Source organism: Lissotriton vulgaris, chromosome 7 (genome assembly GCF_964263255.1).
Source record: "Lissotriton vulgaris chromosome 7, aLisVul1.2, whole genome shotgun sequence".
NCBI lineage: Eukaryota > Metazoa > Chordata > Amphibia > Caudata > Salamandridae > Lissotriton > Lissotriton vulgaris.
Genome location: NC_141695.1, coordinates 517,558,516 through 517,583,336, shown reverse-complemented (window position 1 = coordinate 517,583,336; position 24,821 = coordinate 517,558,516). Strand labels below are relative to the sequence as shown.

General features: G+C 44.9%; 1 protein-coding gene across 4 annotated transcripts in view; it reads left to right on the top strand.

Moving 5' to 3' along the window:
- Positions 1–24,821, top strand: part of WDR45B (WD repeat domain 45B) — a 523,690-nt gene that overhangs the window by 268,251 nt on the left and 230,618 nt on the right. For all 4 annotated transcript variants that reach the window (XM_086930594.1, XM_086930595.1, XM_086930596.1 and 1 more), the window contains 2 exons: positions 14,595–14,682; positions 14,927–15,021. In XM_086930594.1, coding sequence (XP_086786720.1) covers positions 14,595–14,682; positions 14,927–15,021 — 183 coding nt within the window. The remainder of the gene's footprint in view (positions 1–14,594; positions 14,683–14,926; positions 15,022–24,821) is intronic.

The following is a 24,821-nucleotide window of genomic DNA, read 5'->3' as shown; positions in this document are numbered from 1 at the left end:
GTGATTCACCTCTTTCATGACACGTGCACCTTAAACCAGATCACGCTGTAGCTGCATGACTCGACAAAGGCTACCTCCTCTGCCCGAGGCCAGCCCTGCCAAACTGGTCTTCGTGTCCATTGTCCTGATCATGATTAGGCGGCCGAAGCCGGTAGCCTTGCCCATTTACAACCCACAAACATCCCTTATCCCACTTTTCTATCTTCCACACCTGGCTCTGTTTCTTTCTTTCTGAATCTTTATTAGGGGGAGGTAACGAACTTTACGATGAGGCGGTCCGGGTCCTGAATGCAATATTGACAGGGAATTGTGACAAACTAGTGGGAACCCCTCTCTTCGCAATGTTTGGCCTCAGATATTATCGACGGTTCCTGTGTAACGCCAAATATTTATTGTTTTAGACACAAAGGTTTTGGGAATGTATTACATGTAAAGAATTCGCCCCCAGCTTAAAATTTAGTATATAAGGAGCAAACCCGCTTTGTACAAATTGAACAGGCTCCTGGTTACTGCCCGTGTGTAGTATCTGTGACTTCTGTGTCCCTGCAGTAATAAACCTTTGGTCTTTGACGCCACCATCGAGAAGCCCGTGTTTCTGTTCATTTGTGCACCAAGGCAGGTGGAACTCCGGGGTCTTTGGGTGTTGTTCCCTGACACCTCTGGACGGAACCAAAAAAGTCCAGAACTCCAATTGGCGCCCAACGTGGGGCACGTCATTCGGTACCGGTCCAAAAGCCTGAAGAGTTCGAGAAGCTTCGTGTGAAGATTCCTGAGGGAGGCGCCCCACTTCATCGATCCCGGCATATCGCAAAAGTGGCCCGAAGTTCTCTTCCACGAGGGTTTCCCGTTCAGGACGGCTGCAGTGGGCCGTTGCCTTGACCGTCGCCCTGTCTTGGACCCGAGGTGCAGTCCTTAGTACAGCGAAACGTGACGGGTTTCTCCTTGGTGACGTCTTCAGTGACTCAGTTAAGTATTTAGTGATAGCTAGCTGGTTACTTTTGTGAGGATTGTTAAAATCCTTGATCGGTTCTTGGTTTGGTTTGGTTTTGTAAGATTATCACTGGTTGTTCTAGTTACGATAATCTATTTGGTTTAGTTTGGGTATCGATACATCAGTTCGTTTTGGTAAGCCTAAGTTCTTGGTTCGAGTGCACATATTTGTTCCGTGTTTTGTTTGTTTTGTGTTCCGGACTAAAAATGGTAAGTCGGAAAATGTTGTCTTGTTTTGGTTGCAACCGTGACTCACGATTAGAGGACTCATGTCTGGTTCCTCCGATTGGGACTCCCCTATATGATTTATATTGTAAGCATGGCGTGGGTCCTATATCTTATAATGAGGTATGGGTCCGTTATTGTAAGAAGGATGGTGTCCTTAGTTGGCCACTGCATGGTAGTTTTGAACCCGAGATTCTCGACAACTTAGAAGCGAAATTGTTCAAGAAGAAAGCCCGGCCGGCAATGTTTGATTCTTTCCGTTACTGGCGAAAAGAATCCAAACAGAGAGAAATGAAAAGGTTGAAGAAAGAACAGAAAGAACAAGAAGAGTTAACTCTAGAGCAAGCGGCTAAACAGTTGCAGGCTAACGAGTGTGAGAAAGCCATAGATGTAGCAATTAGAGAGCATAACCTAGCGATTGACAAGTGCTATCCTGCCTTGCCATCGAAAATGGCTAAGATACTGGAGGATTCCGAAAACGATCCTCTGCTATCTTATCTGTTAAGGTCACCTCCACCGTATGCACAAGGTGCTACGGCTCCACTTGTCCCGAATGTTCAATTGCCGGTTGCTGGACAACCTGGTGTTCCTGCTCCTGTCCCTCAGAATCAAGTTCCTGTACCTCCTGTGATGAATGTGAATGTTCCTACAGCTCCTCCTCTTCCTACACTGCCAGCCTCTATACCTACTTCTGTACCTACTGCTCCACAAACTATTTTCCTCGATACTCCTACTGTTCCGTTATCTATTCCTACCTCTACTGCGTTCTCTACGTCTGCGAGTGTGCTAACTCCACTTTCTGTTCGTCGAAGAATCACTGATTCTGTTACTAATATGCTGTCTCCTTTATATAAAACTTTAATTAAGACTCCTACTCCTGATTCAGTTCAGAGACGTAGTCAGCTTCCAAGTACTGAGGAACGGGGAATTTTAGATTCCACGGCTCTCAGATGGATTTCGAAGAGTAGAAGATATAGTACGAGAGATGTGTTAGACACATTTATGCAGTGGAAGGAACCGACGCAACGGTACGTCTTTGATGAGATGTGCTCGTTGTTACGTGAGGAAATAGAAGAAGATGATGTCGAATCAGATTTGGAAGATTTAATTAGGGTTCAAAAAGAGTTTGCTGCTGGAATGATAGTGGGTGAGAATATAAAGGAAGCGATGGAACTTATTTTAAGTTTTAGGAATGATCCATCTCTTCGTTCACCGAGAGACTTAGAAAAAGGTAAAATGAAGCTAAGTCGCCAATATCCTATGAGGGAGGTTCCTCCAATCTGGCGCGAAGCAATACAACGTGATGATAATGCAGGAATTGCAGCTGCTCCAGCACAGTTCCAACGAGTGTGGATACACATTCCATGGAAGCGAGCTGAAGTGTTAGCGGTGAAACAGGCCTTGCCAGATCCACGTAAAAATCCAGCCGGATATTACAAGGAATTAACACAGACAGTTGAGGCTTGTATAATGAACTTAGCCGACATCGATATGTTGTTTGGTAACGTAGTTCCGCAACCAGTGTGGGCTAAAATTCGTAGAGAGGATCATCAAGCTGCCTTAGGTGGTGATTGGGCAGCTATCACTGCAGCAGATGGTCAGCAAATAGGTGGTGCGAAACCCGAACCTCTAATCGCTAATCTTCCAGGTAGAATAATTGATCTAATGAAGACTCTGATGCCAGCATTGCGTGTAAATTGGGACAAGCTGTCAGCATGCAGGCAGAAGAAAGACGAAAGTGTCTCCGACTTCTTCACGAGGTTTGAAGAGACTTTTGTAGATCACAGTGGTCAGGACATGAGTACAGAAGGAGGGCAAAGACTGTTTGTCGATAAATTTGTGCATAATTTGTTACCCGAATTATGCAATAAATTAAAGGATTCAGAAAGTGCTTGGGCTGTATCTACGACAGCGCAGATACTTGCGACTGCACAGTACTATGAAAATAGGGATAAAGAGGAAAAGGAAAAATCAGAGAAGAAAACGAAAGATTTAAAAACTAAAGTTCTTTTGCAGCAGGCGTATCCGCCTCGCACGAATCAGACTAATACGCAGCAAGGTTCGTACCAAAGGACAGATTATGGTTCATCAAGACCTCAATACCAGTGGAATCAGTGTGCGTACTGTAAGAAAGAGGGTCATTATAAAAATGAATGTCCGATCTTAGCGCAAAATAATGCAGCAGCAGCTCAGAGAGGTCATGGTGGTTTTGTGCAGAATTCTAGAGGTCGAGGGCGAGGTGCTATGCCTCCACAAACGAATGATCGTCCCTCCAATCACTTTGATCAACGAAATGGACAATCTGCTCAGCAAAATAGATCTCAACAGTACCTTGTTGAGGACTATAATGAAGTAGATGAGGGTTTTCAGCAAAATGGGTACTAGGACAGCCATGGACAGAGAGAGGGAGTAGTATCAGTTCCAGTGGATCAGAGTGGGCCTTATGTCGCAGTAGCAACATCAGGTGTAGTCGAACCGTTTCTGTTGGATACTGGTGCCGCAAAAAGTTCTATCATTCATGCGAAACTCCCTGGCGCACCTTTGTCCGGCTCAACAAATGTTTCCGTAGGTTTTTCAGGCGCCCCTGTTTACAACCCGATATCTGGTCCTTTGTCTATTTCTGTTGGACCATGCCAATTGAAAGCCCCCCTGATTTTGACGACGGGTTGTAATGAAAATCTGCTTGGTTTAGATTTGTTAAAACGACTATATGCGACATTGTACTGTTCTCCAGAAGGAGTACAGCTTACGTTGGGTAAAAATATCACCTCTCCGATGTACTTGTCAATGGACGCACTCCCGCCAGAGCTACATTCACTCCCTGACTCTCTTTGGGCGACTGGTCCTAATGATGTAGGTCTCCTAGAAATTCCACCGTATGTGGTAACTTTGAAACCTAATGTAAAATTTCCAAGAATTCCCCAATATAAAATATCTAGTGAAGGAGAGCGTGCGCTTTTATTGATTGTGCAAGATTTGATTAAGAAAGGTGTGGTTGAAGAAACTAGAGGAAATGTCTGTAACAGTCCTGTATTGCCGATTCTGAAGCGAACTGATCCTACAAAACCTCCAGTGTACAGGTTTGTCATAGACCTTAGAGAAGTTAATAAGATTGTAGTCCCGCAGTTTCCTGTGGTGCCAGACATTACTGCCTTGTTAACATTGATTCCTGCCACAGCCACATGGTTCTCAGTTATTGACCTAAAGAATGCCTTTTTCAGCATTCGGATAGCCGAAGAAAGTAGGGATATTTTCGGCTTCTGTCTAGGAGGTCGCAGTTTCAGATTTTAACGCGCTCCACAAGGCTATTGTGAGAGTCCATCCATTTACAGTCAAGCATTAAAAAGCCAGTTAGATTCCTTTGTCCTTCCTCCAGGTTCTGCTCTAGTACAGTACGTAGACGATCTTCTAGTGGCTGCCGATGACAAAGAAACTTGCAAAGCAGCTACAATTTCCTTATTGCATCATTTGTCTAATTTGAATCACAAGGTGTCTCCTTCCAAAATGCAATACTGCTGTCAAGAAGTGACCTACCTAGGTCATCTCTTGTCAAAGGAGGGAAGGAAGTTGACCCCAGAAAGAATAAAAGCAATTACGCAGATGAGTGTTCCACGCACACAGAGAGAAGTACGTGCCTTTCTAGGTATTACCTCTTACTGTAGGCAGTGGATCCCAAATTTTTCTCTTTTAGCGAAACCATTGGTAGCTTTGACTGGGAAAAATGTTCCGAGTCCGGTGCCATGGTCTGATGAATGTCAAGAGAGTTTTACTGAATTACGAAAAGCATTGTGTTCAGCTCCTGTATTGGGTACACCCGATTACAGTAAGCCATTCACGCTCTACGTTCACGAAAGAGAAGGTTGCGCGTTGAGTGTTCTGACACAGAAGTTTGGTGATAAACAACGCCCTTGTGCGTATTTTTCATCAACATTAGATCCGGTAGCCAGAGCGTTGCCTAGTTGTTTGAGAGCTACAGCAGCAGCTGCAGCTTCCATTCGACAATCTGCTGGTTTGGTGATGAATAACATGCTAGTGGTCATGGTTCCTCATGCAGTGGATACACTCATGAACCGAACGAAGACACAACACCTTACTAGTGCGAGATTATCTGGTTACGAGTTGACATTACTAGCGAGTCATATTCAGATCAAAAGATGCAATGTATTGAATCCAGCAACATTGTTGCCGACTGATCAAGAGTCGAGTGATTCCGAGCCACATGATTGCTGTTTCAAAACGGAGGAAGAGACGAAAGGACGCATTGATTTAAAAGATACTCCGCTATCAGATCCGGATGGTACGCTGTATGTGGACGGGTCATGTTTTAAATTGGAGAATGGTGATGTGACTGCTGCTTATGCAGTAACGACTTTGAAGACGATTGTGGAGACTGCAAGAGTGAGTCAGAATTCTGCCCAAGCTGCAGAATTGATAGCTCTAACGAGAGCGTGTGTTTTAGCTGAGGGAAAGAGAGTGAATGTGTTTACAGATAGTCAGTACGCATTTGGCGTGGCCCATAGTTTTGGCCGGTTGTGGAGAGAAAGAGGTTTCATTACGTCCCATGGGACTAAGATCCAACATGGTCAGCTAGTTAACGACTTGTTGGAATCTCTAACCTTGCCGACTGAAGTTGCGATTGTAAAGTGCAGTGCTCATAAAGCAATCACGGATGATGTTGGTCGTGGGAATGCTTTTGCTGACGAAATTGCTAAACAGACAGCTAGAGACACGATGAGCAGAATGTATGTTGCTACGTCTGCAAGATGGATTGCTGAGTCTGGAATGTGTGAGGATACTATGGAAAGTGTGAAAGAAATTCAGAAAGAAGCAACTGAGGAAGAGAAACGTGTATGGAGAGAAAGTACGGGCAAGTTGGACTCGAATGGATGTTGGATTGATTTGACAGAACAGCAACGTTGGATGTTGCCCGATGCGTATGTGCTTGCAGTAGTGACGATGGCGCATGGAGTAGCGCATATAAGTTCTAAAGGGATATGTAAGATGTTAGCTCCGGTCTGGAAGAATGAGGGAATCAGTAAGTGCGCAGAGAGAGTGGTGAAAAATTGTATGGTGTGTTTGATGCATAATCCTGGCAAGGGAACTCCAACTCCAGCTGGTCATTTCGCTCCTCCTTCCTGCCCCTTTGAAGTGATTCAGTTAGACTTCATTCACATGGAGCGCTGCAATAATTTGAAGTATGTCCTGGTGGTGGTCTGTGCTTTTTCCAGGTGGATAGAAGCATATCCATTAAAGGACAATACTGCCCTATCAACTGCCAAAATTCTTCTCAAAGAATTTTTCCCTAGATATGGAATGCCACGGATTGTATGGTCAGATAACGGAAGTGAGTTTATAGGGAAAGTTATGCAGAGTGTGTGTGCCGGCCTAGGATTGAAACAGAAATTTCACAGTGCAAACCATCCCCAGTCTGCTGGTTTAGTCGAGGGTTACAATGGCACCCTCAAGCTGAAAATAGCCAAAATACAAGCATCCACAGGTTTAGCCTGGCCAGACGCACTTCCTTTGGCCTTGTTATCAACGAGAGCAACAGTACATTCTAGAATAGGGCTTAGCCCTTACGAGATAGTCTTTGGTCGCCCGGCAAATATCTGGGGTGTACCAAGGCCTAAAGAATTTTGCTCCATAGAATATCCTATGTTGATAGACTACCTTTACGACTTGACTGCTAAATTGAGTCTTATTCATCAACAGGTTTTCGATGCTTTGCCAAAACCTCCGGAGAGTCCAGGGCATCAGCTGAAACCAGGAGATCTGGTTGTCATCAAGAACTTCGCGAGGACAAAGAACCTTCAGCCGAGATTTGTGGGGCCTTTTCAGATCTTACTGGCAACGAGGACAGCAGTTCGTGTAGCTGGCCGTAAGCACTGGATACACGCATCTCATGTTAAGCGTGTTCCTTTGCCGCTCCCTTACGACGACTGGGTGAAAAAGGGAATTGGTGCCTCCGAATCTGAAAGCACACCGAAGTTCATCTCTTTCAGCGATGCCGAATTGATTACTGACACTTCAAAATCCGACTCTCCTCCTGAAAAGACTCCTTTGAACACTGAACATTTGTCTCCAGCATCAGAAGAAACTTTGCTATCTGCGAACTTAAACTCTGCAACAACTGCTAGTGATACACTATTTTCCGATCAGACAGTACCAGCGAAGCAGAGATATAACCTAAGAAGCCATAAAATGGACAAATAAAGCAGGCAACTGCATATTGTGATTTTGATATACATTGAACTTTTGCCTTCAGCCAGGAAGTTTGCTATTGTTTATTGTTTTTAAAATTGCCTTGCCGTCTGGGTAGCCGTAGGGTCGTGGCTGTGTGCCTAGTTTGAATTTGCAGGGGTCTGACACAAGGTCGATCTTTCTGTTGGTTCTGGGAACTCCCAGGGCTGATAGAGGCATTTTCATCTACGTACACATCATCAGTGGTCGCGAGCGGATTGTAGAAGATGGAGCTTCCTGCGCTGCAACGAGAGAATGTGATTTATGTTCGCAGAAACAGACTTAATAGAATTCTTCATAGCAAATGCTTTTTGATGCAATGTGTCATTACATTTTTGATTGTCTTAGCAACATTGGTGGGTGGAATCGTCTTTAGTATAAATATAATTTTTGTGCCAGTTTCTACAGTACCTCCCCTTGATCCTGCTATTTCTACTGTTTCCTCTATACACTCTTTTCACTCGTTTCCGGAACATGAGCAAGCCCGACGCTCAGAGTTCACCAACAACACTTTTGTACAGCTCTTGCACCAACACCAACTGGTAGTTAACACTACAGACTGCTGGGTGTGTGGCTTGATACCCCACACTATGGATAAAGGTATTCCCTATCTGGTTTTGCCTTACAGCTATAATGGATCATTTCAGGCCTTCCAAACCATCTTTGCTTATGCCCTTGAAACCTATCCTCCACGTCCACCGCGTTCCACTAAATATAACTCTGCCAACAAAGCCTTAGTCCAGGGAATTATTGACATGGTCAAGGACGTCAATAATACTCCATCTTACCCTAGAGACGAATTGCGAGTATATTTAAGTTGGAATACTTCAGAGTATCGCCTTAGTTTAGGAGAAAGCAAGCGTAAAAGCTCAACTCCAATCTGGGTCGTACCTCACCGAGGTCAGGTCTGCCTGCAAGGTAATGGGAGAAATCCGAGAGCTCAACTAGGGAGGAGTGAGTGCGTAGAGACTTACGTGTTTCCGGCTAACTCTTCCCCTGCCTTTCTTACTGCCAGGGGTACCTACTTCATTTGTCGAGACAGAGCTTATACATGGTTGCCTGCCGACTTTTCAGGATCATGTTATATTGCTCGATTGTTGCCTCCGACATACACTGCTTCATCTGATTACCACAGAACCAGAGTAGCGAGAGGTGTCTTCAGCAAGGAGGATACCGCTGGTCAGGAAGCTGGAGACTTCTTCAAAGGCTTCCTCCCGTTCTGGGGGCCTATGGCCAATAGTAGAAACATACGTCAGCTAACACGGGTAGTTGAATCTACTATTACCGAAACTGCTGGTGCCCTTAGCAATCTGACAGCTGAGCTTCAGGCGGATAGGCTCATGACGTTGCAGAACCGTATGGTTCTAGACGTTATACTTGCAGATCGAGGTGGGGTATGCAGAATGATCCAATCGAGCTGCTGTGTCTTTATTCCTAATAATGCTCCAACAGTCTATGAGGCGATCTCTAAGTTGCACAAGATTTCAGACTCCATACATGTAGACAAGGGAAACTGGTCCTTCATGGAGTGGTTTTGGACTCTGATATCAGCGTGGGGATGGAAGGTTCTAATGGTCATTGGTGTCATCTTAGTATTCCTATTCTCATGTTGTCTGATTATCCAGTGTGGTCCTGCTCTGTGTAGTCTTTGTGCTGCAACTTGTCTCAGAAAACCACCTGCGTTTGGAGAAAAGACACGAGAAAGGATGATGATACAACAGCATGTCACTGACCTGATGAGCATAGAACTAGATTCTGACATAGACTGAGTAATTGCCTATGTAAGGGCAAAAGGAGGGTCTGAGGTTCCGTGACGGTTCCGTGACGATTTGAACCCGTGTTTTCAAGTTTGTCGGAAATACATAATATTGGTATCAGCGAACCGCAAATGATCCATTTAGTATATCCTGGTGTTTTCGCTATGCTACGAGCAAGAGCACTCCTTTTATAAACACATTTCTGATCTACCCACGGCATCCATCTTAGATCATGGCCGCCATTTTGTGTTTCTTGCCCTCACATATGCAATAGCCTCTGATCACTTCATTTCGATTAAGGACACGTAACTTTAGCCGGTGATTCACCTCTTTCATGACACGTGCACCTTAAACCAGATCACGCTGTAGCTGCATGACTCGACAAAGGCTACCTCCTCTGCCCGAGGCCAGCCCTGCCAAACTGGTCTTCGTGTCCATTGTCCTGATCATGATTAGGCGGCCGAAGCCGGTAGCCTTGCCCATTTACAACCCACAAACATCCCTTATCCCACTTTTCTATCTTCCACACCTGGCTCTGTTTCTTTCTTTCTGAATCTTTATTAGGGGGAGGTAACGAACTTTACGATGAGGCGGTCCGGGTCCTGAATGCAATATTGACAGGGAATTGTGACAAACTAGTGGGAACCCCTCTCTTCGCAATGTTTGCCCTCAGATATTATCGACGGTTCCTGTGTAACGCCAAATATTTATTGTTTTAGACACAAAGGTTTTGGGAATGTATTACATGTAAAGAATTCGCCCCCAGCTTAAAATTTAGTATATAAGGAGCAAACCCGCTTTGTACAAATTGAACAGGCTCCTGGTTACTGCCCGTGTGTAGTATCTGTGACTTCTGTGTCCCTGCAGTAATAAACCTTTGGTCTTTGACGCCACCATCGAGAAGCCCGTGTTTCTGTTCATTTGTGCACCAAGGCAGGTGGAACTCCGGGGTCTTTGGGTGTTGTTCCCTGACACCTCTGGACGGAACCAAAAAAGTCCAGAACTCCAGCTTCAAGTGCTCTCCTGCGCAGTGAGATGATCATGATTGGACTGCCAGTGAGAGACTGGAGCAGAAATAATTTTAAAGGCCGCGGCTCCCAGGGCTCTGCTCAAGTCACTGCAATGTGCTGACAGACACACTCATGGAATGCTCCCTAGTCCTGTCATAACCGCCCTGCCGCAGTGCATGGCACGTAGGGCTCTGAGCCAGCTGCCTGTGCAACCCCGCCACATACATGATTATGAACAAAAAGGAGGAGGCTCAGTTAAATAATTTGCCTGGGATTTAACAATTTGGTCAAGCAGGAAAGCTAGTAATGATCCCCGCTTTTCTAGTTTCGCACTGTGGAAATAAACCATCAGATGTTTGTCGCTTTCTCACAAGCTGTCTCTCATATTATTGGCGTTTCAAATCAGCGCATGGTTGAAAAGTAGGATCCCCATTTTAGGCACTCTATATAGGCACTCTATATAGCGCAAATCATGATGCCCAGGGTCAAAAGACTGATTCGTAACTGCCCCAGAATACATTACAGCTTTCTTTTTCGACAGTTTAAATATGGCATAGGGACAAAAGAGCTCTTCATAACTAATGCAGACTACATTAGGGACGTAGTCTGTTTTAGCTATAAAGATCTATTTTCCCCTTTCCCTTTGCAAGGTTTGCACTATTTAAACTGCTGAAAAATAAACGTATATAATGGTTGCACGTTTATTTTCAGCAGTTTAAATACATGAACTTTGCACAAGAAAAAGGAGCGCTTCACAACTAAATACCTAACATTAGTAATGTAACTGTTATGAAGCTCTCCTTTTTCCCTTTTGCTTTGCAAGGTTTGTGCTAATTAACCTGCTAAAAAATAAACGTGTAAATCATACTACGTCGATAGGTTATAAATCAGGGTTGTCATATCTCAGTCCAGTCCTGTCATCTGCTTGTCCTTTATGGCACCTCATACATGCCGCTTTGGGGGCCAATAGGTTTCCTGTTGGTTTAACTCTGCTTGTGAGGGAGGTAGCCTCTTTGTTACTTAGGCCCGACTCACTACCATGTCTGTGCATTTTGTGCCCTGCCCATCTGTCCTGCGGGTCTGGGCTGCGAGTGCCCTGCCCCACTTACTTACCCTGCCGTAAGGCATCCCCAGATGAGTGGGCTTTGTTCGCTACACAACCTTACCGGTGAGCCACTTTAACTAACAAGTGCCCCCCCTCCTTTTTACGGGAAACATCCTTTACAACGCAACTTTTACCACGCAGTGCTTTTACATCACACATTTTACAACGCAAACCATTACAACGCATTGCGCTGGGTGGCGCTCTAGGATAGGGAATAGATTTAATTTACTATCCAACACCTTCCCTACTATCCACGGGGACTGGAGTTGGAATAGTAAATTAAACTATTCACTATCCAGCACCCCTCAACACTATGCGTTGTAAAGGCATGCGTTGAAAAAGTTGCGATTTAAAAGCATGCGGTGTAAAAGCATGCGTTGTGATGTCATACATCCCCTTTTTACCACCACGCTACCTGTGTGGCTATTGCTCTAGGCAGCTTCCCCTTTGCCATCTTGCTAAGGTCATGCTGCCCACATGTTAGCCCAAAACAATCTAATTTCGTCATCAGAGCGACGGACCCCATTAGGGGCATATAATTCCGGATGTCTTGGGTGGATCAGACCATGTTGGATGTTCTCCAGGCCATCTACCTTGCATTACTTGCTGACCACGATGTTCGACTTCCTCCTGGAGTTGTCGACCTCACTTTTGGACATTGCCCTACGCCACTTGAGCCTGGGGATGATTTCTGACCAGATTATGGTGGTGTTGCCAAGTGACCTTGCTTCCTCTGTCAGACCCCGCCAGGTGTCGCTGAGGAGGTCCAGTGGATGACTAAGATATCTCGGTGCCGGGTAGGTGATGTGTGCAGCCTGTCCAGTGTTGCAGAACCTTGGCCCCACCTTATCCCAGGGTAACCCCGCCATTTGATGTCTGTGACTGCCGCGCCCCCAGTTCGTTGGCCGCTGCTGCGGTTTCATCATGCCTGCAACCTGTAAATAAAGGAGTGCCTGTCCACCCACACTGATCTGGGTCGGGCCCCAGTTTGGGCAACACAAAAATATGTCCATCAGTTGTTTGGCTTTGGCGAGCCTTCTGCCCTTTTACAATAGTTGGTGGTCTTACGTATGTTTGTATGCATTGGAGCGCCACCTGCCCACTTCTTTGATGCTGGCTGAGGGTAACACGTATTGTGCCACTGTCGTGGCCACCCTCCTTCCTAAATGAGTGGGACCCAAATGCAGAGGGGATTATATCTATCATACCGTCTTGCTCTGCTGGGTGTGAGAACTTGTTAAATTAGTAAGAATAGGTTTGTTCTGCCAACTCCCATAATTGCTCAGGAAAATGTCATTCTCCGCTAGGCTTCCGGTGCTAGACTTCTGAACTTGCCTGTCTGAGAACGAGAGAGCGAATCTGCTAATGAGTTTTGTATCCCTGGGGCATGCTCTGCCCTAATGTCAAAGGTTCCCCTCGAGCTGCAGCCTAGTCATGCACCTCATCAGTCTCAGTATATCAAGGCAGGTGGCCATGCCCCTGTTTATAAATAGCCTGTACCCCCTCCATGTTGTCAGACCATAGCATGATCTTCATATCCAGCTGTCTCACTTTGTGCACTGTCATGGCTACCACTTTGGGAAATAACTTGAAAAATGTGATATTGCCGGTGATGCCTAGCTCATGCCATCTCCTGAGCCACTGCTTGGCACACTACGCCTTCCCCAGTATTGCCAAAAAACCGTGGCTGCCAGCTGCATCCGTGAAAAGGGCTATCTGCTTGGCCGTGACACAACCTTTCTGCCATATGAGGTGTCCATTAAACTGGGTCAAGAAGGAATACCGCATGGCTAAGTCCTTTCTGACCCAGTCCCCAGCCTGACGTGATGATGCTTCTCCTGTAGACAACAGGTTATGGGAGCACTCCGCTGACCTCTCAGGCAAGGTTCGTCCCAGGCATTCTGGTAAATGCAGTCTCTTGTAGCTCGCTCCAATATATTTGAGTATTTCGGCAAAGTTGGCTCAGATAGTGCTGATCTCTAGACACCGTCCTCAGTAGAGAATACAGTCTTTATTTTGAGGTTTGCTGAGTAGGCAACACATGTCTAGAGATATACAGCAATGTCTGCACCAACTTTGGTGAAACACTCAAGCTAATTTTGAAGTAAGTTGGAACTATGTACTGCATTTAGTAGGATGCAAAGGGGGAAACTGTGCTGGGACTGTGAGGCAGTGTGCTCCCAACCCCCATTCTGTTTAAAAGGCTCCCTTGAGCCAGCAAGCTGACGAGCTTTGGAGATGCACAGGTGTGCCTGTGAGTGGTACTGTGACCGGAGAGGAACGTGGCAGCATTTCCAGCAACCCCAGATGATTTTTCTTTGCTCTCTAATACTGCTGCTCTCTACTGAAGACGGTCTCAACCCAGAAACACGTGTCTAGAGATATACAGCAATGTCTGCACCAACTTTGGTGAAAAACTCCAGCTAATTTTGAAGTAAGTTTGAACTGTGTACTGCATTTACCAGGATGCAAAGGGGCGAACTGTGCTGAGACTGTGAGGCAGTGTGCTCCCAACCCCCATTATGTTTAAAATGCTCCCTTGAGCCAGCAACCTGACGAGCTTTGGAGATGCACCTGTATGCCTGTGAGTGGTACTGTGACCTGAGAGGAACTTGGCAGCATTTCCAGCAACCCCAGATGATTTTTCTTTGCTCTATAATACTGCTGCTCTCTACTGAAGACTGGCTCAGCCCAGAAACACGTGTCCAGAGATGTGCAGCAATAGCTGCACCAACTTTGGTGAAAAACTCCCGCTAATTTTGAAGTAAGTTTGAACTGTGTACTGCATTTACCAGGATGCAAAGGGGCGAACTGTGCTGGGACTGTGAGGCAGTCTGAGGTTTGCTTTTTATTTACTGCACATTGCCCTGGTCTCCTCCCTTATTTAAGAGACCTTAGCTACCGGCAGCCTGGATATGCCAGCTACAGAATAAAGCTCAATACACTGGAACACTAGCTTTGTTGCGAGGACAACAGTAATTTCCGCCAGCAGGAGACCTCCCAAATCCTGGACTCCACTCTAAAAAGCCCTCAGTTTGTCCTTGCACTACGATCAAAGAACCTCCTATTCTTCAATGTATCTAACCAGGTGGGTAATTTCGGATTTCCTTAACTAGCTTTACTGTCTATTTTCACGAGGCTAGCATGGCCGCTCTGTTTAGTTTCATAAGCTATCACTATGCTGCAGCTTCTAAAGGGGCAATTTTTTTTAACGTTCTGTGTGGATGTGTTTATTCTGTAATAACGTCCTCCTTCTTACTCTTTCAGTAATGATATGGGATGATTTGAAAAAGAAGACGGTCATAGAAATAGAATTTTCAACAGAAGTTAAAGCAGTGAAATTACGGCGAGACAGGTATGTTATGGACAGTAGATTTATGTGACTCCCTCATATCAGACACCTTAATTATAAGATTACTGAAGTTTTGGAATTTTTAAAAGATAATTGTAATCCATTTTTGAATTCAATAGTATGGGTATCTTCACTCGCTGAATCATGAGTTAACAATACTGGATTTGATAAATTTAATTCCATGTTTTAGGTTCTTTCAGACTTTTCTGAGATTCTTCCTGACGATTTGCTCTCTCTATTATCCCAGGATCGTGGTGGTCCTCGACTCCATGATTAAAGTGTTCACGTTCACACACAACCCTCACCAGCTGCATGTCTTTGAAACCTGCTACAATCCAAAAGGTGAGTGGGGTTGCCTTCCCTTCCATCCCTTTGAAGATCTCTGGCTACGAGCCGGGAATTTCAGTTATTTACATGCTTCTGGTTGGGTAAACCTTGTTTGGGGTGGGTTTTGACAGTTCAGCATTTCAAGGAGACCTATAGGGTGGGCGTTGGGTCCGACCATTTCTAGCATTGAAATTCTTCTACCTGTCTCGTGGCCAAGCCAATTTTAGTATTCATCTCCCACCTAATGCTATTGGCTATTTGAGTGTATCCTTCTGCCTTCTCTACGCATTAAACTGCGGAAGGGACTACTTTACAACTAGGAAGAATGCAATAATATTTTACTTTTGTTTCTTGGTTGGTTGTAATGTACTTATTCTACATATATTAGGTCATTAAACTCAAGCCCATCAGTTTTGCCAATGCTTGTTTGTGATGTGCATAACCAGTGCCTAATTTGAATAAGCCCAAAGCTCTGCACAGAAACCTGTGGCTGGCGCTATTAATTGTTAGTGTGCTGAAGACCAAGACTATGTAGTTGTTGGGCTCGCACTTGCGAGAACGCTACTCAGGATCCGCGCAATGCAAAATATGGTCCAACTTTTGACATCCCCAATACCGATTAACATAAAGGTGTGGAGTTTAAGGGTGATCAAGCAAGAGAAGGGGTATTGGGAAAGGAACAGCAAGGAGAGAGGCCAGTAAGAAAATAAAAATAATTTTAAACACAGTAATCATAAATCTTACGCTATCTTCTATCATGTTGTGACTATGAAAAGTACCTATTCTTGTGTAGTAAAATCTCCTAGGTGCAGTGTACAACCATCTGTACAACCATCTGTGCAATATATGTGGCAAAGGGTTTCCATCATATGGCTGTAAACCTGAACTGAATACAACAATGTGTGAGTCTTCCCATAGACATGTTTCGCATGACTCATGTATACATTTTTGTCCATACATACTGGAACTGACATATGTACCACTAAACAAGGGATTAACTTCTTACACCAGAAATAAACTATAACAATCTCCTTAATAACTTGGTTTATAGAAATATTCAGTCTCAAACACAAAGTAAAGAGTATATAGTTCGAGCACAACAAGCAGCGTTGAGGTTAGATCTTGACCAGGTGCTGAGTAACGCCTTGTTAATCCAATAGTTTTTAGGAAACAGAACCCTTACTCAATGAAGCAAAATAGTTTTTTGATCATGGTTCCCAAGAACACCAAATAATCCTCACTGGGGAGCAGGAGAGTCTTGAAAGCAATAGAATTTAGCACATGCAAAGCCTTACATTTTTTTTTAGCACAAATACATGTAAAGCATATGTGTATATACATATATCCAATGAATTCAGGAACCCATGCTGAATTATATATATAATATTTATCACGCTCCGCTGCTTTTCAAGGGCAGAAAGGACCAGCACTCTCGTTAATCTTTAACCACTTCCGCGCGGATAACAAAGCCAGCTCGTCATGGGCGTTACCTGCGCTACGCGCATGACGAGCTGGCTTTGTCACGTAACCCGCGATTTTTGAAAATCCAGCGCACAGCGGGAAAACGCGGTAGCGCGAAAGCGGTTAAACCCAATAGGGATTTATTTTGTGCAAAAATAAACATAAACAAACAGACGCGTTTCAGCCGTAGCTTTCGTCAGTGTCGGCTTGCGTCTTGGAAGCGGAAGTTAATATTCACATAATGCAACAAAAATAAATGTAGGACTATACATGCAAGTTCATGAACGCCATATTGGAATGTGCAAATAAACGTAAATGCAATTCATTTATTTTGAATCATTATATACCGTTCATTACTGTGCCAATTCATCATTTAGATACTCAATGTGTAAATTAAATAATTTGATTTATTTGAAGGAGATTGTTTGAACTCTCTCCCTCTCATAATTATATTTATAGTTTGCACATTATTCATCATGTGATATTGTCAGTCAGAAGTGTTATTCAGCCCTGGATGGGCAGACACATTTGTTTCTCATTTCCTTATCTTATCTCTATATCCCTTACTAAGGTTATGTTAAACTGTTCTTTTCCTTATTGCAGTCCTTCAGTTTTTTGCTATGACACAGTCATGCGGTATAAATTATTTCTTATCATAAGTGAGTTATCAGCTCCTCTCCAGCGTTTAACCAATTAGGAAACTTGGTCTGGAGTTCGATAATATAGCTCTACTCCAGACGTCGTAACCTCTTCTCTCTATCTCCGCTCCTGATGTCATTGGGAACACAGTCTAGACAGAAGAATTGTAGAAGTGTTCTGTTACTGTTATGGTGGCTGGCAAAATGGCGTGCTACAGGCTAATTCTCATCTCTGTTAGAAATTGCCCTTTGCTGTTCAAGCACTCGCATTTTGACTGCATTGACTGTACTGCCCACATAGCGGTAGCCACATGGGCATTCCAGACAGTACACTACATGTGTCGTGGTGCAATTCATAAATTTGGAGATCTTTTTACGTGACCGGCACCCAGGGATCTGATACGTCAGAGTACTCTTACTGGAACTGCATGCTTTGCATTTCCCGCATGGGAATGAACCATGAAGGTTCTGCAAGCCCGAGACCTGTTTTAGGTTTAGGGAAATGAATTTGTACCAAATGGTCTTTTATGGATCTTGATTTCCTGAAAGATATTTTAGGATAATCCGGAAGTTCTTTCCCCACCACACTATCAGATTTTAATATTTTCCAGCTTCTGCACAGTATAGTTTTTATTTTACCGGCTGCTGACGAATAACTAGTGATCAGTCTCAGCTCCCCCTGTATCTTCTCTTGAACTGCGTGTGTCTGTATCTCTCAGTAGGGTTTGTCTTTCTTTTGCTTCAACTTTTTCCCTAGCCAACTGCAGAGTTTTTTGCTAGTAACCTCTCGATTTGAATCTTTGTATACTATCACCAGCCGCCTTCTCATAATCTACTGTTTGTGAGCTATTCCTTTTAATTCAGAGTAATTCCCCATAGGGAATACTTCTTAAAAGGGTTGCTGGATGGCTACTATGTCCATGTAAAACAGAGTTCCCCGCCGTGATCTTTCGGGACAAGGCGTTAGAATGACACCAGAACTTACAAAAACCTTTAAGTCCAAAAAATTCACTTAATTAGTACTCATTTCACTAATGTATTTTAGATTCAGGTCATTGAGATATATCGTTCAGCTGATGTTTTTGACCCCCTCCAAATAATAAAGAGGTCATCAATATATGTCCGCCAACAAATCACTCTTTTCACCTGCTTCTCCCACCAGCCCACGAACAAGTTTGCGTAACTGGGGGCGAAGCAGGTGCCCATCGCCATACCTTGTATTTGCCGATATCTCTGGCCCTGGAAAATGAAAATGTTTTTGTTCAGACAGAATGAGATGAACTCCAACAGCATCTCACTGTGTTCCAGGTACCTAACTGGCCGGTTTCCCAAAAAGTTCTTTACTGCCATTAGACCATCTTGATGTCTTATACTTGTAAACAGATTACAAAAATCAAGCGTGATCATTACAAAGTCAGTTTCCCATCCTATGTCTTGGATCTGCTTCAGGAAATCCTTAGTGTCCTTTGTATAGGAACTCAATTGTGTGACAAAGGGTGCAAGAAAATAGTCAATGAATTTAGACTTGTTTTCTGTCAATCCTCCTATCGACGACACAATCGGTCTTCCTGGTGGTCTAGTGGCATCCTTGTGGACTTTGGGTAGGTGGTAGAAAGTTGGGGTTTTGGGATGTCTGTTCTGTAAGAATAACAGTTCTTCTCTTGATAGTGTTCCTTTCTCGTACTATTAATTGATGAGATTTGCATAATCCTGGATGCTCTTTTTATATTCCTCTTCTGTAGTGAAAGCATAATTATCTTTGCCATGGAGTTGTCATAGGGCATCTTTACAATAGTTGTCTTGAGTTTTTAAGACAGCATTGCCACCCTTGTCCGATGGTTTTATTATGATGGATTCGTCTGGCTAAATGACAAATTCCATTTAATCTTTCTTTTTGAGTCCCCCTCCTTAGTTCTTAGAGTTTGGAGTTCTTGAATTACAGTATCCAAGAAAATGTCAATTGCGTCGGTGGGCAGTTGGGGGCAGAATCGGTATGATGGTTAAATGAGCTTTTCTCTCCTATTTGTGTTACTCCCATCTCTGCTGCTCTTACGGTGCCATGGTATCAATCAATCAATCAGAGTACTTGTAAAGCGCACTATTTACCCGTGAGGGTCCCAAGGAGCTGAGGGGAGGGGGTGCAGCTACTACTCGAAGAGCCAGGTCCTGAGGAGTCTTCTGAAGGCAAGCAGGTCCTGGGTCTGCCGTGTGTGTGTGTGGGGAGGGTGTTCCAGGTCTTGGCGGCGAGGTAGGAGAAGGATCTGCCGCCGAAGGTCGTTCGTTGGAATGCGGGGGACGGTGGCGAGGGCGAGGCTAGCGGAGCTGGCGGATGGGGTAGTGGAAGCTGAGTCTGTTGTTCAGGTAGGCTGGTCCGGCGTTGTGGAGTGCTTTTTGTGCGTGGGTGAGGAGCTTGAAGGTGATCGTCTTGTTGACGGGGAGCCAGTGTAGGTCTCTCAGGTGGGGGGTGATGTGGCTGCGGCGGGGGACGTTGACGTTCAGTCGGGCAGAGGCGTTTTGGATGCGTTGTAGTCGTCGTAGGTGTTTGGCTGGGATCCCCGTGTAGAGTGCATTGTTGTATTCCAGTCTGCTGCTGGCGAGGGCCTGTGTCACCGTTCTTGTTTCGGTCGGAATCCACTCGTAGATCCTGCGGAGCATGCAGAGAGTGTTGTAGCAGGAGGAGGAGACAGCGTTGACCGGCTCAGGTATGGAGAGGGAGGAGTCGAGGATGAATCCTAGATTGCGTGCACGGTCGGTGGGTGTTGGTGCTGTTCCCAGTGTGATCGGCCTCCAGGAGTCATCCCAGGCCGAGCGGGTGGGTTTAAGGATGAGGACCTCCGTCTTGTCCGAGTTCTGCCTCAGATGGTTGCTCGCCATCCAGTCGGCGACGGCCTTCATTCCCTCGTGGAGGTTGGTTTTGGCGGTGTGTGGGTCCTTGGTGAGGGAGAGGATGAGTTGGGTGTCATTGGCTTGGGTGCTATTCTCATCCCTTAATTCCTCCAGAATCGCCAGAGTGTCTAAATCCCGAATAGTTACAGTTCCTTGTTCTTGTGTTCCTGTTGGTCCCATTATTGCACCCCTTACTGGTTGTTCTCCAGGGATTCTTAATTTGAAGAACTTCAGTAGCTTGATTTTCCAAACAAATTAAAAAAAATCAATTTATGTTTGGGTATATTCGTAACTGCTTGTGGGGCAGAAGAGTAGACCTAACTTAATTACAGTCTCTTCCTCTGGTATCAATACCTATGGGGAAAGATTGACAATTGTTAAGTTGTCTCCTAGTCCTTGTAGGTCTGGCCCCTCTGACTTCTGGTTAGCCTTGTTCCACTTCCAAAGTTTTCTCCTGCACCTCCTCTTGGAGCGCTTGCTTTTTGTTGTTGTTCTTCCGGGAGACGCCTTTTCCCCCCTCTCAACCATGTTTATCTGATGAGGTTGAATACCTCGAAAAAAGGAGGAGGCTGTCGTCTATGCGCTTGTCCTGCACCTGGCCCCCTCTTCCTCTTGATTGCTCAGCACAGGTGACTTCGGACTCTGAGGTGTCTTTGACCTCAATTGCCTTTTGCTCAGATGTCTTCAAATCTCTGTGGGGTGTGTCGTATTTCCTTGCAAAGGTCAGTATCCTTCCTTGCTCGTAATCACGAGTGTCTCTTTCAAGTTTTTGTTGTTTCCTTGTTTGAATCTTCTTCTCATATGTGATCAAGCGTTTCTTTATTGTTTCGTTTTTCTCATCAATTTTACTTTGTTTCACTAACTGCTTTCAAGTAATTCAATATCCTTTAAAGCCTTCTCACGATCTCTCCAGGCAAATTATATCTATCTATCTATCTATCTATCTATCTATCTATCTATCTATCTATCTATCTATCTATCTATCTATCTATCTATCCATCCATCTATCTATCTATCTCCAGGATACTGAACGCACCTGGAATGCAATTACCTGACTATAGTCTGGAATCCACCTCATGCCTCTCTAATCATCTACCAGACACTCCCTGCACCTTTTCTCCAGCAGGTTACTTTTTTAACCCCTTGAGACAGTTTTTCCTTCTTTCTCGCTCTTTCCCCCTTGGACGTTTTCCCCCTCTAGGAAAATGTCTGATGAGTAAAAATAAGTCATGGGCCCCAAATAGGAGGATTCTGCAACGAATGGCTAAAAACCTGAATATTGTATGTCAAAAGGCTGATAAAGGTGGAGCTTTCGTGATTCTCAATACTACACACTATGAACAGGAAGTGGAACTACACTTATCAGATGAAACTGTTTATCAACCTTTGGATACGAACCCCACTGAACAGTTTGCGAAACAACTACAGATGATGATCAATAATGCATATGAAAAAGGGATTATCAATGACACAACAAAACATTTTTTGACCACAACTCTTCCCAGGAGCCCCACAATTTATATGCTCCCAAGATTCACAAAGATCTACACAAACAACCTTTTCGACCAATAGTGTCCACAAGGGGAAGCATTCACCAACCGATAGGTCAACTATTAGATAAATATCTGCAACCAAGCGTGATGAGGAAGAGAACATACGTTAAGGACACTACCGACTTTATAAAGAAATTGGAAGACATCAAATTAGCACCTGATGAGCCCATTTTACTTTGTTCTATGGACGTTAAAGCACTTTATACATCAATACCCCACAAGGATGGTATTGAAGCTATTGGGTATGCATTACTACACACAGAACTAGATATGGATTTGAAAGTTTTCTTGATGGCAATTCTATGTTTTACCCTTTTCCATAGTTATTTTAAATGGAAAGAACCATACTTTTTGCAACAATCAGGAACTTCCATGGAAAATTCGGCAGCACCAGTCTACGCCAACCTCTTCATGGAAAGATATGAGGAACATAATATTCTTTCCCAAGAACATGGAAAACACATATCAAACTTGTTTTAAGATACATAGATGACGTGTTTATTATATGGAGTGGAACTAAATTAACCCTACTTGAAGCCATTGGTGATCTGAACAAAAAGGAAGAACGAATTGAATGCTCATCTGAAATACAGGCTACTAAACTTACCTTCTTGTATGTAGAGGTCACGAGAACAAACACAGGTTTTGATACTGACATATACCGGAAACCTACGGACCGCAATAACCTCCTTCATTACCACAGTTTTCATCAGGAGAGTTTAAAGTGGCATTTACCATATTCACAAATGCTCTGAGTAAAGAGGATTGGACATCACCAGAAAAGGCTAATTACTGCATTGAGGAAATGGGTAAAATATTTCAACAAAGAGGGTACCCTCAGGATGTAATAGATCAGGCAAAATTGACATGTGCACAAAAAGAGAGACATGACCTCCTGGAAAGAACTACTACCAAAGAGACATTGGTCTATATTGGCCTGGAACAAGACTTTAACCACATATTTGAGGATGAACCAATTTTTGCTTATCAGAGAGCCAATAATTTGGGAGAGATACTAAAGTCCAAACATTCTAAGATGAAAGGAACACACCAAAAGGTACAACGATAATCCATCCAAGTAAAAGATATAAGATTAATCTCAAAGTGTCAGCCACATGTGATACAATGAATGTAGTTTATTCACTTAAATGCCCCTGCGGACTGGGATACGCGGGGAAAACGGAACGTTAAATGAAAACCAGGTTGAATGAACATAAATCCAATATCCGGGACAAAATGATGAAATCTACGGTGGCAAGTCATTTTTTGGAAGCTTCTCATAATATCTGTCAACTTAGATTTGTTATACTGCAGATTGTTCAAAAACAAGAGGGACTAGACAACAGCAAACGTTTGTTGCAAAGAGAAAAGTATTGGATATACAGACTGGAAACAACTGAAACCTATGGGGATGAATGATAGGGTGGGACATAGTTGATACTTATAATTCTGAATAATGACACCCTTCTGTACCCTATACTTTTGCAGCGTGAATCTTTCTGGATTCACTATGCTGTGCATTATTCCGCGATCTGGTGGTTGGGTCCGGATTCGTAGTCTTTTTTTCTCTTTTTTTTTTTTTTTTTTGTAGCCCAGGTGGGCGTCGACGTCCCACCATTTGGTGCACCTTTGTGACGTCGGCACGCTTCCTGCGGAAGCTCCCACCCTTGGGCGCCATCTTCAGATTCTTTTTTCCGCCGTTGGGTCTGGATCGTCGCATGAAGCTCCGGAGAAGTTTCAGGAGAAAAGAAGGAAATACACGAGTTTTTGGAAGAAAAAGGACCGAGGAAGGTCGGAGAAGAAGACCTCCTAGAACCAGAACGGAGAAGGAGGAAGAAAACATCGAGGTTTTCGACAGCCAAGGAGAAGGAGCGGGCAGGGGACCGACCCCCTGACCGAGCACATGGACAACACTCCATTCAAGTTCTGCCGTAATTGCCACCACAAGTACGCGCAGAAGGACCAGCATCCAGTCTGCAACCTCTGCCTGCCGGTCGACCACTCCAGCGAGGATTGCAACACCTGTTCAGTCTTCACGCCGAAGACTTTGAGAGTTCGAGAGAGACAGAGGGTGGCCCACCAGACGATGCAAGGGAAAGGGACCACGCCGACGCTTTACGACCTGGGCGCCTCCTCCGAGGAAGAGGAGAACATCGCCGAGGGACCAGATGACTTCACGGTCGTAGAGACCGATGTGAGACCTTCAAAAAAGGTAGGAGAGTCTACGACCCCGAAAACCCAGACAGGGCCTAGAAAGCCTGAGGGAGAATCCCGAAAAACAGAGGCTAAGTCCTCGAAAGGAGCACCGGCAACGAAATTTTCGACGTCCGTAGTTGCATCCTCCGAAAAGCCCAGCGGATCCTTCAAAAAGGACTCCCAGATGGCGAAGACCAGCGAAAAGCATAGGTCGTCGAAGCAGGCCCTCGAGAAGGGACCCGCGAGCGAGAAGACGCTCAAAATGGCCTCCACGTCGAAGGCGCCGTCGAAGAGACCGGCCGAGAAGCTCGACGCCGAGCAGGCTGCACAGATGGAGAAAAAGAGAAAAAGGCTCGAGGCCGAAATGGAGAGTATGCTCCAGAGGAAGAGAGACTTCGACGAGAAAATGAAGAACTACTCGATTCCCTCGAAGACCGCGACTGTCGCCTCGAGCACCGCAGCGCCAGCCGAAGAGGTAGAGTTGCAGGAGGACTTCGAGGCCGAAGAGCCGCCGAAAACTCCAGACCCCACAGATGAAGGGGAAGAGGAGGACTTCTACCGCTCGGAGGGAGATTACCTCCGCGAGAGCTACTACTCAGAATGCTCGGCGTCCTTAGACGAAGAATGGCAGGATCTCGAGGCCGATAACCCCGAGGAACCTGTGGAGACGTATCTGTCGAGGCCTTCACCGCCAGATGACATCGGGGCTTACTATGAAGTCGTCAAGAAGGCTGCAACCGTCTACAATGTAAAATTGGAGGAGGAACAGACAAAGGCAGACTTCCTGCTGGAAACATTGCTCCCCTCACAGACAAAAAGCAGTTTCCTGCCCATGCTGAAGAGCGTCACTGCACAAGGAGCTGAAGCCTTCAAGGAACCGGCTACATGCAGGTCGGTGACCCCGAGGACGGAGAAGAAATACAAGTTCTCTTCCGGGGACCCCCCTTATATCCAGGGCACCGTGGCAGCGGACTCTATTATCGCGGCAACTGCCAGGAGAAGGGCCAACGTGCCAACCACATCTGGTCCACCACCTGATAAGGAAAGCAGGAGGATGGACCTCACTGGAAGGAAAATAGAA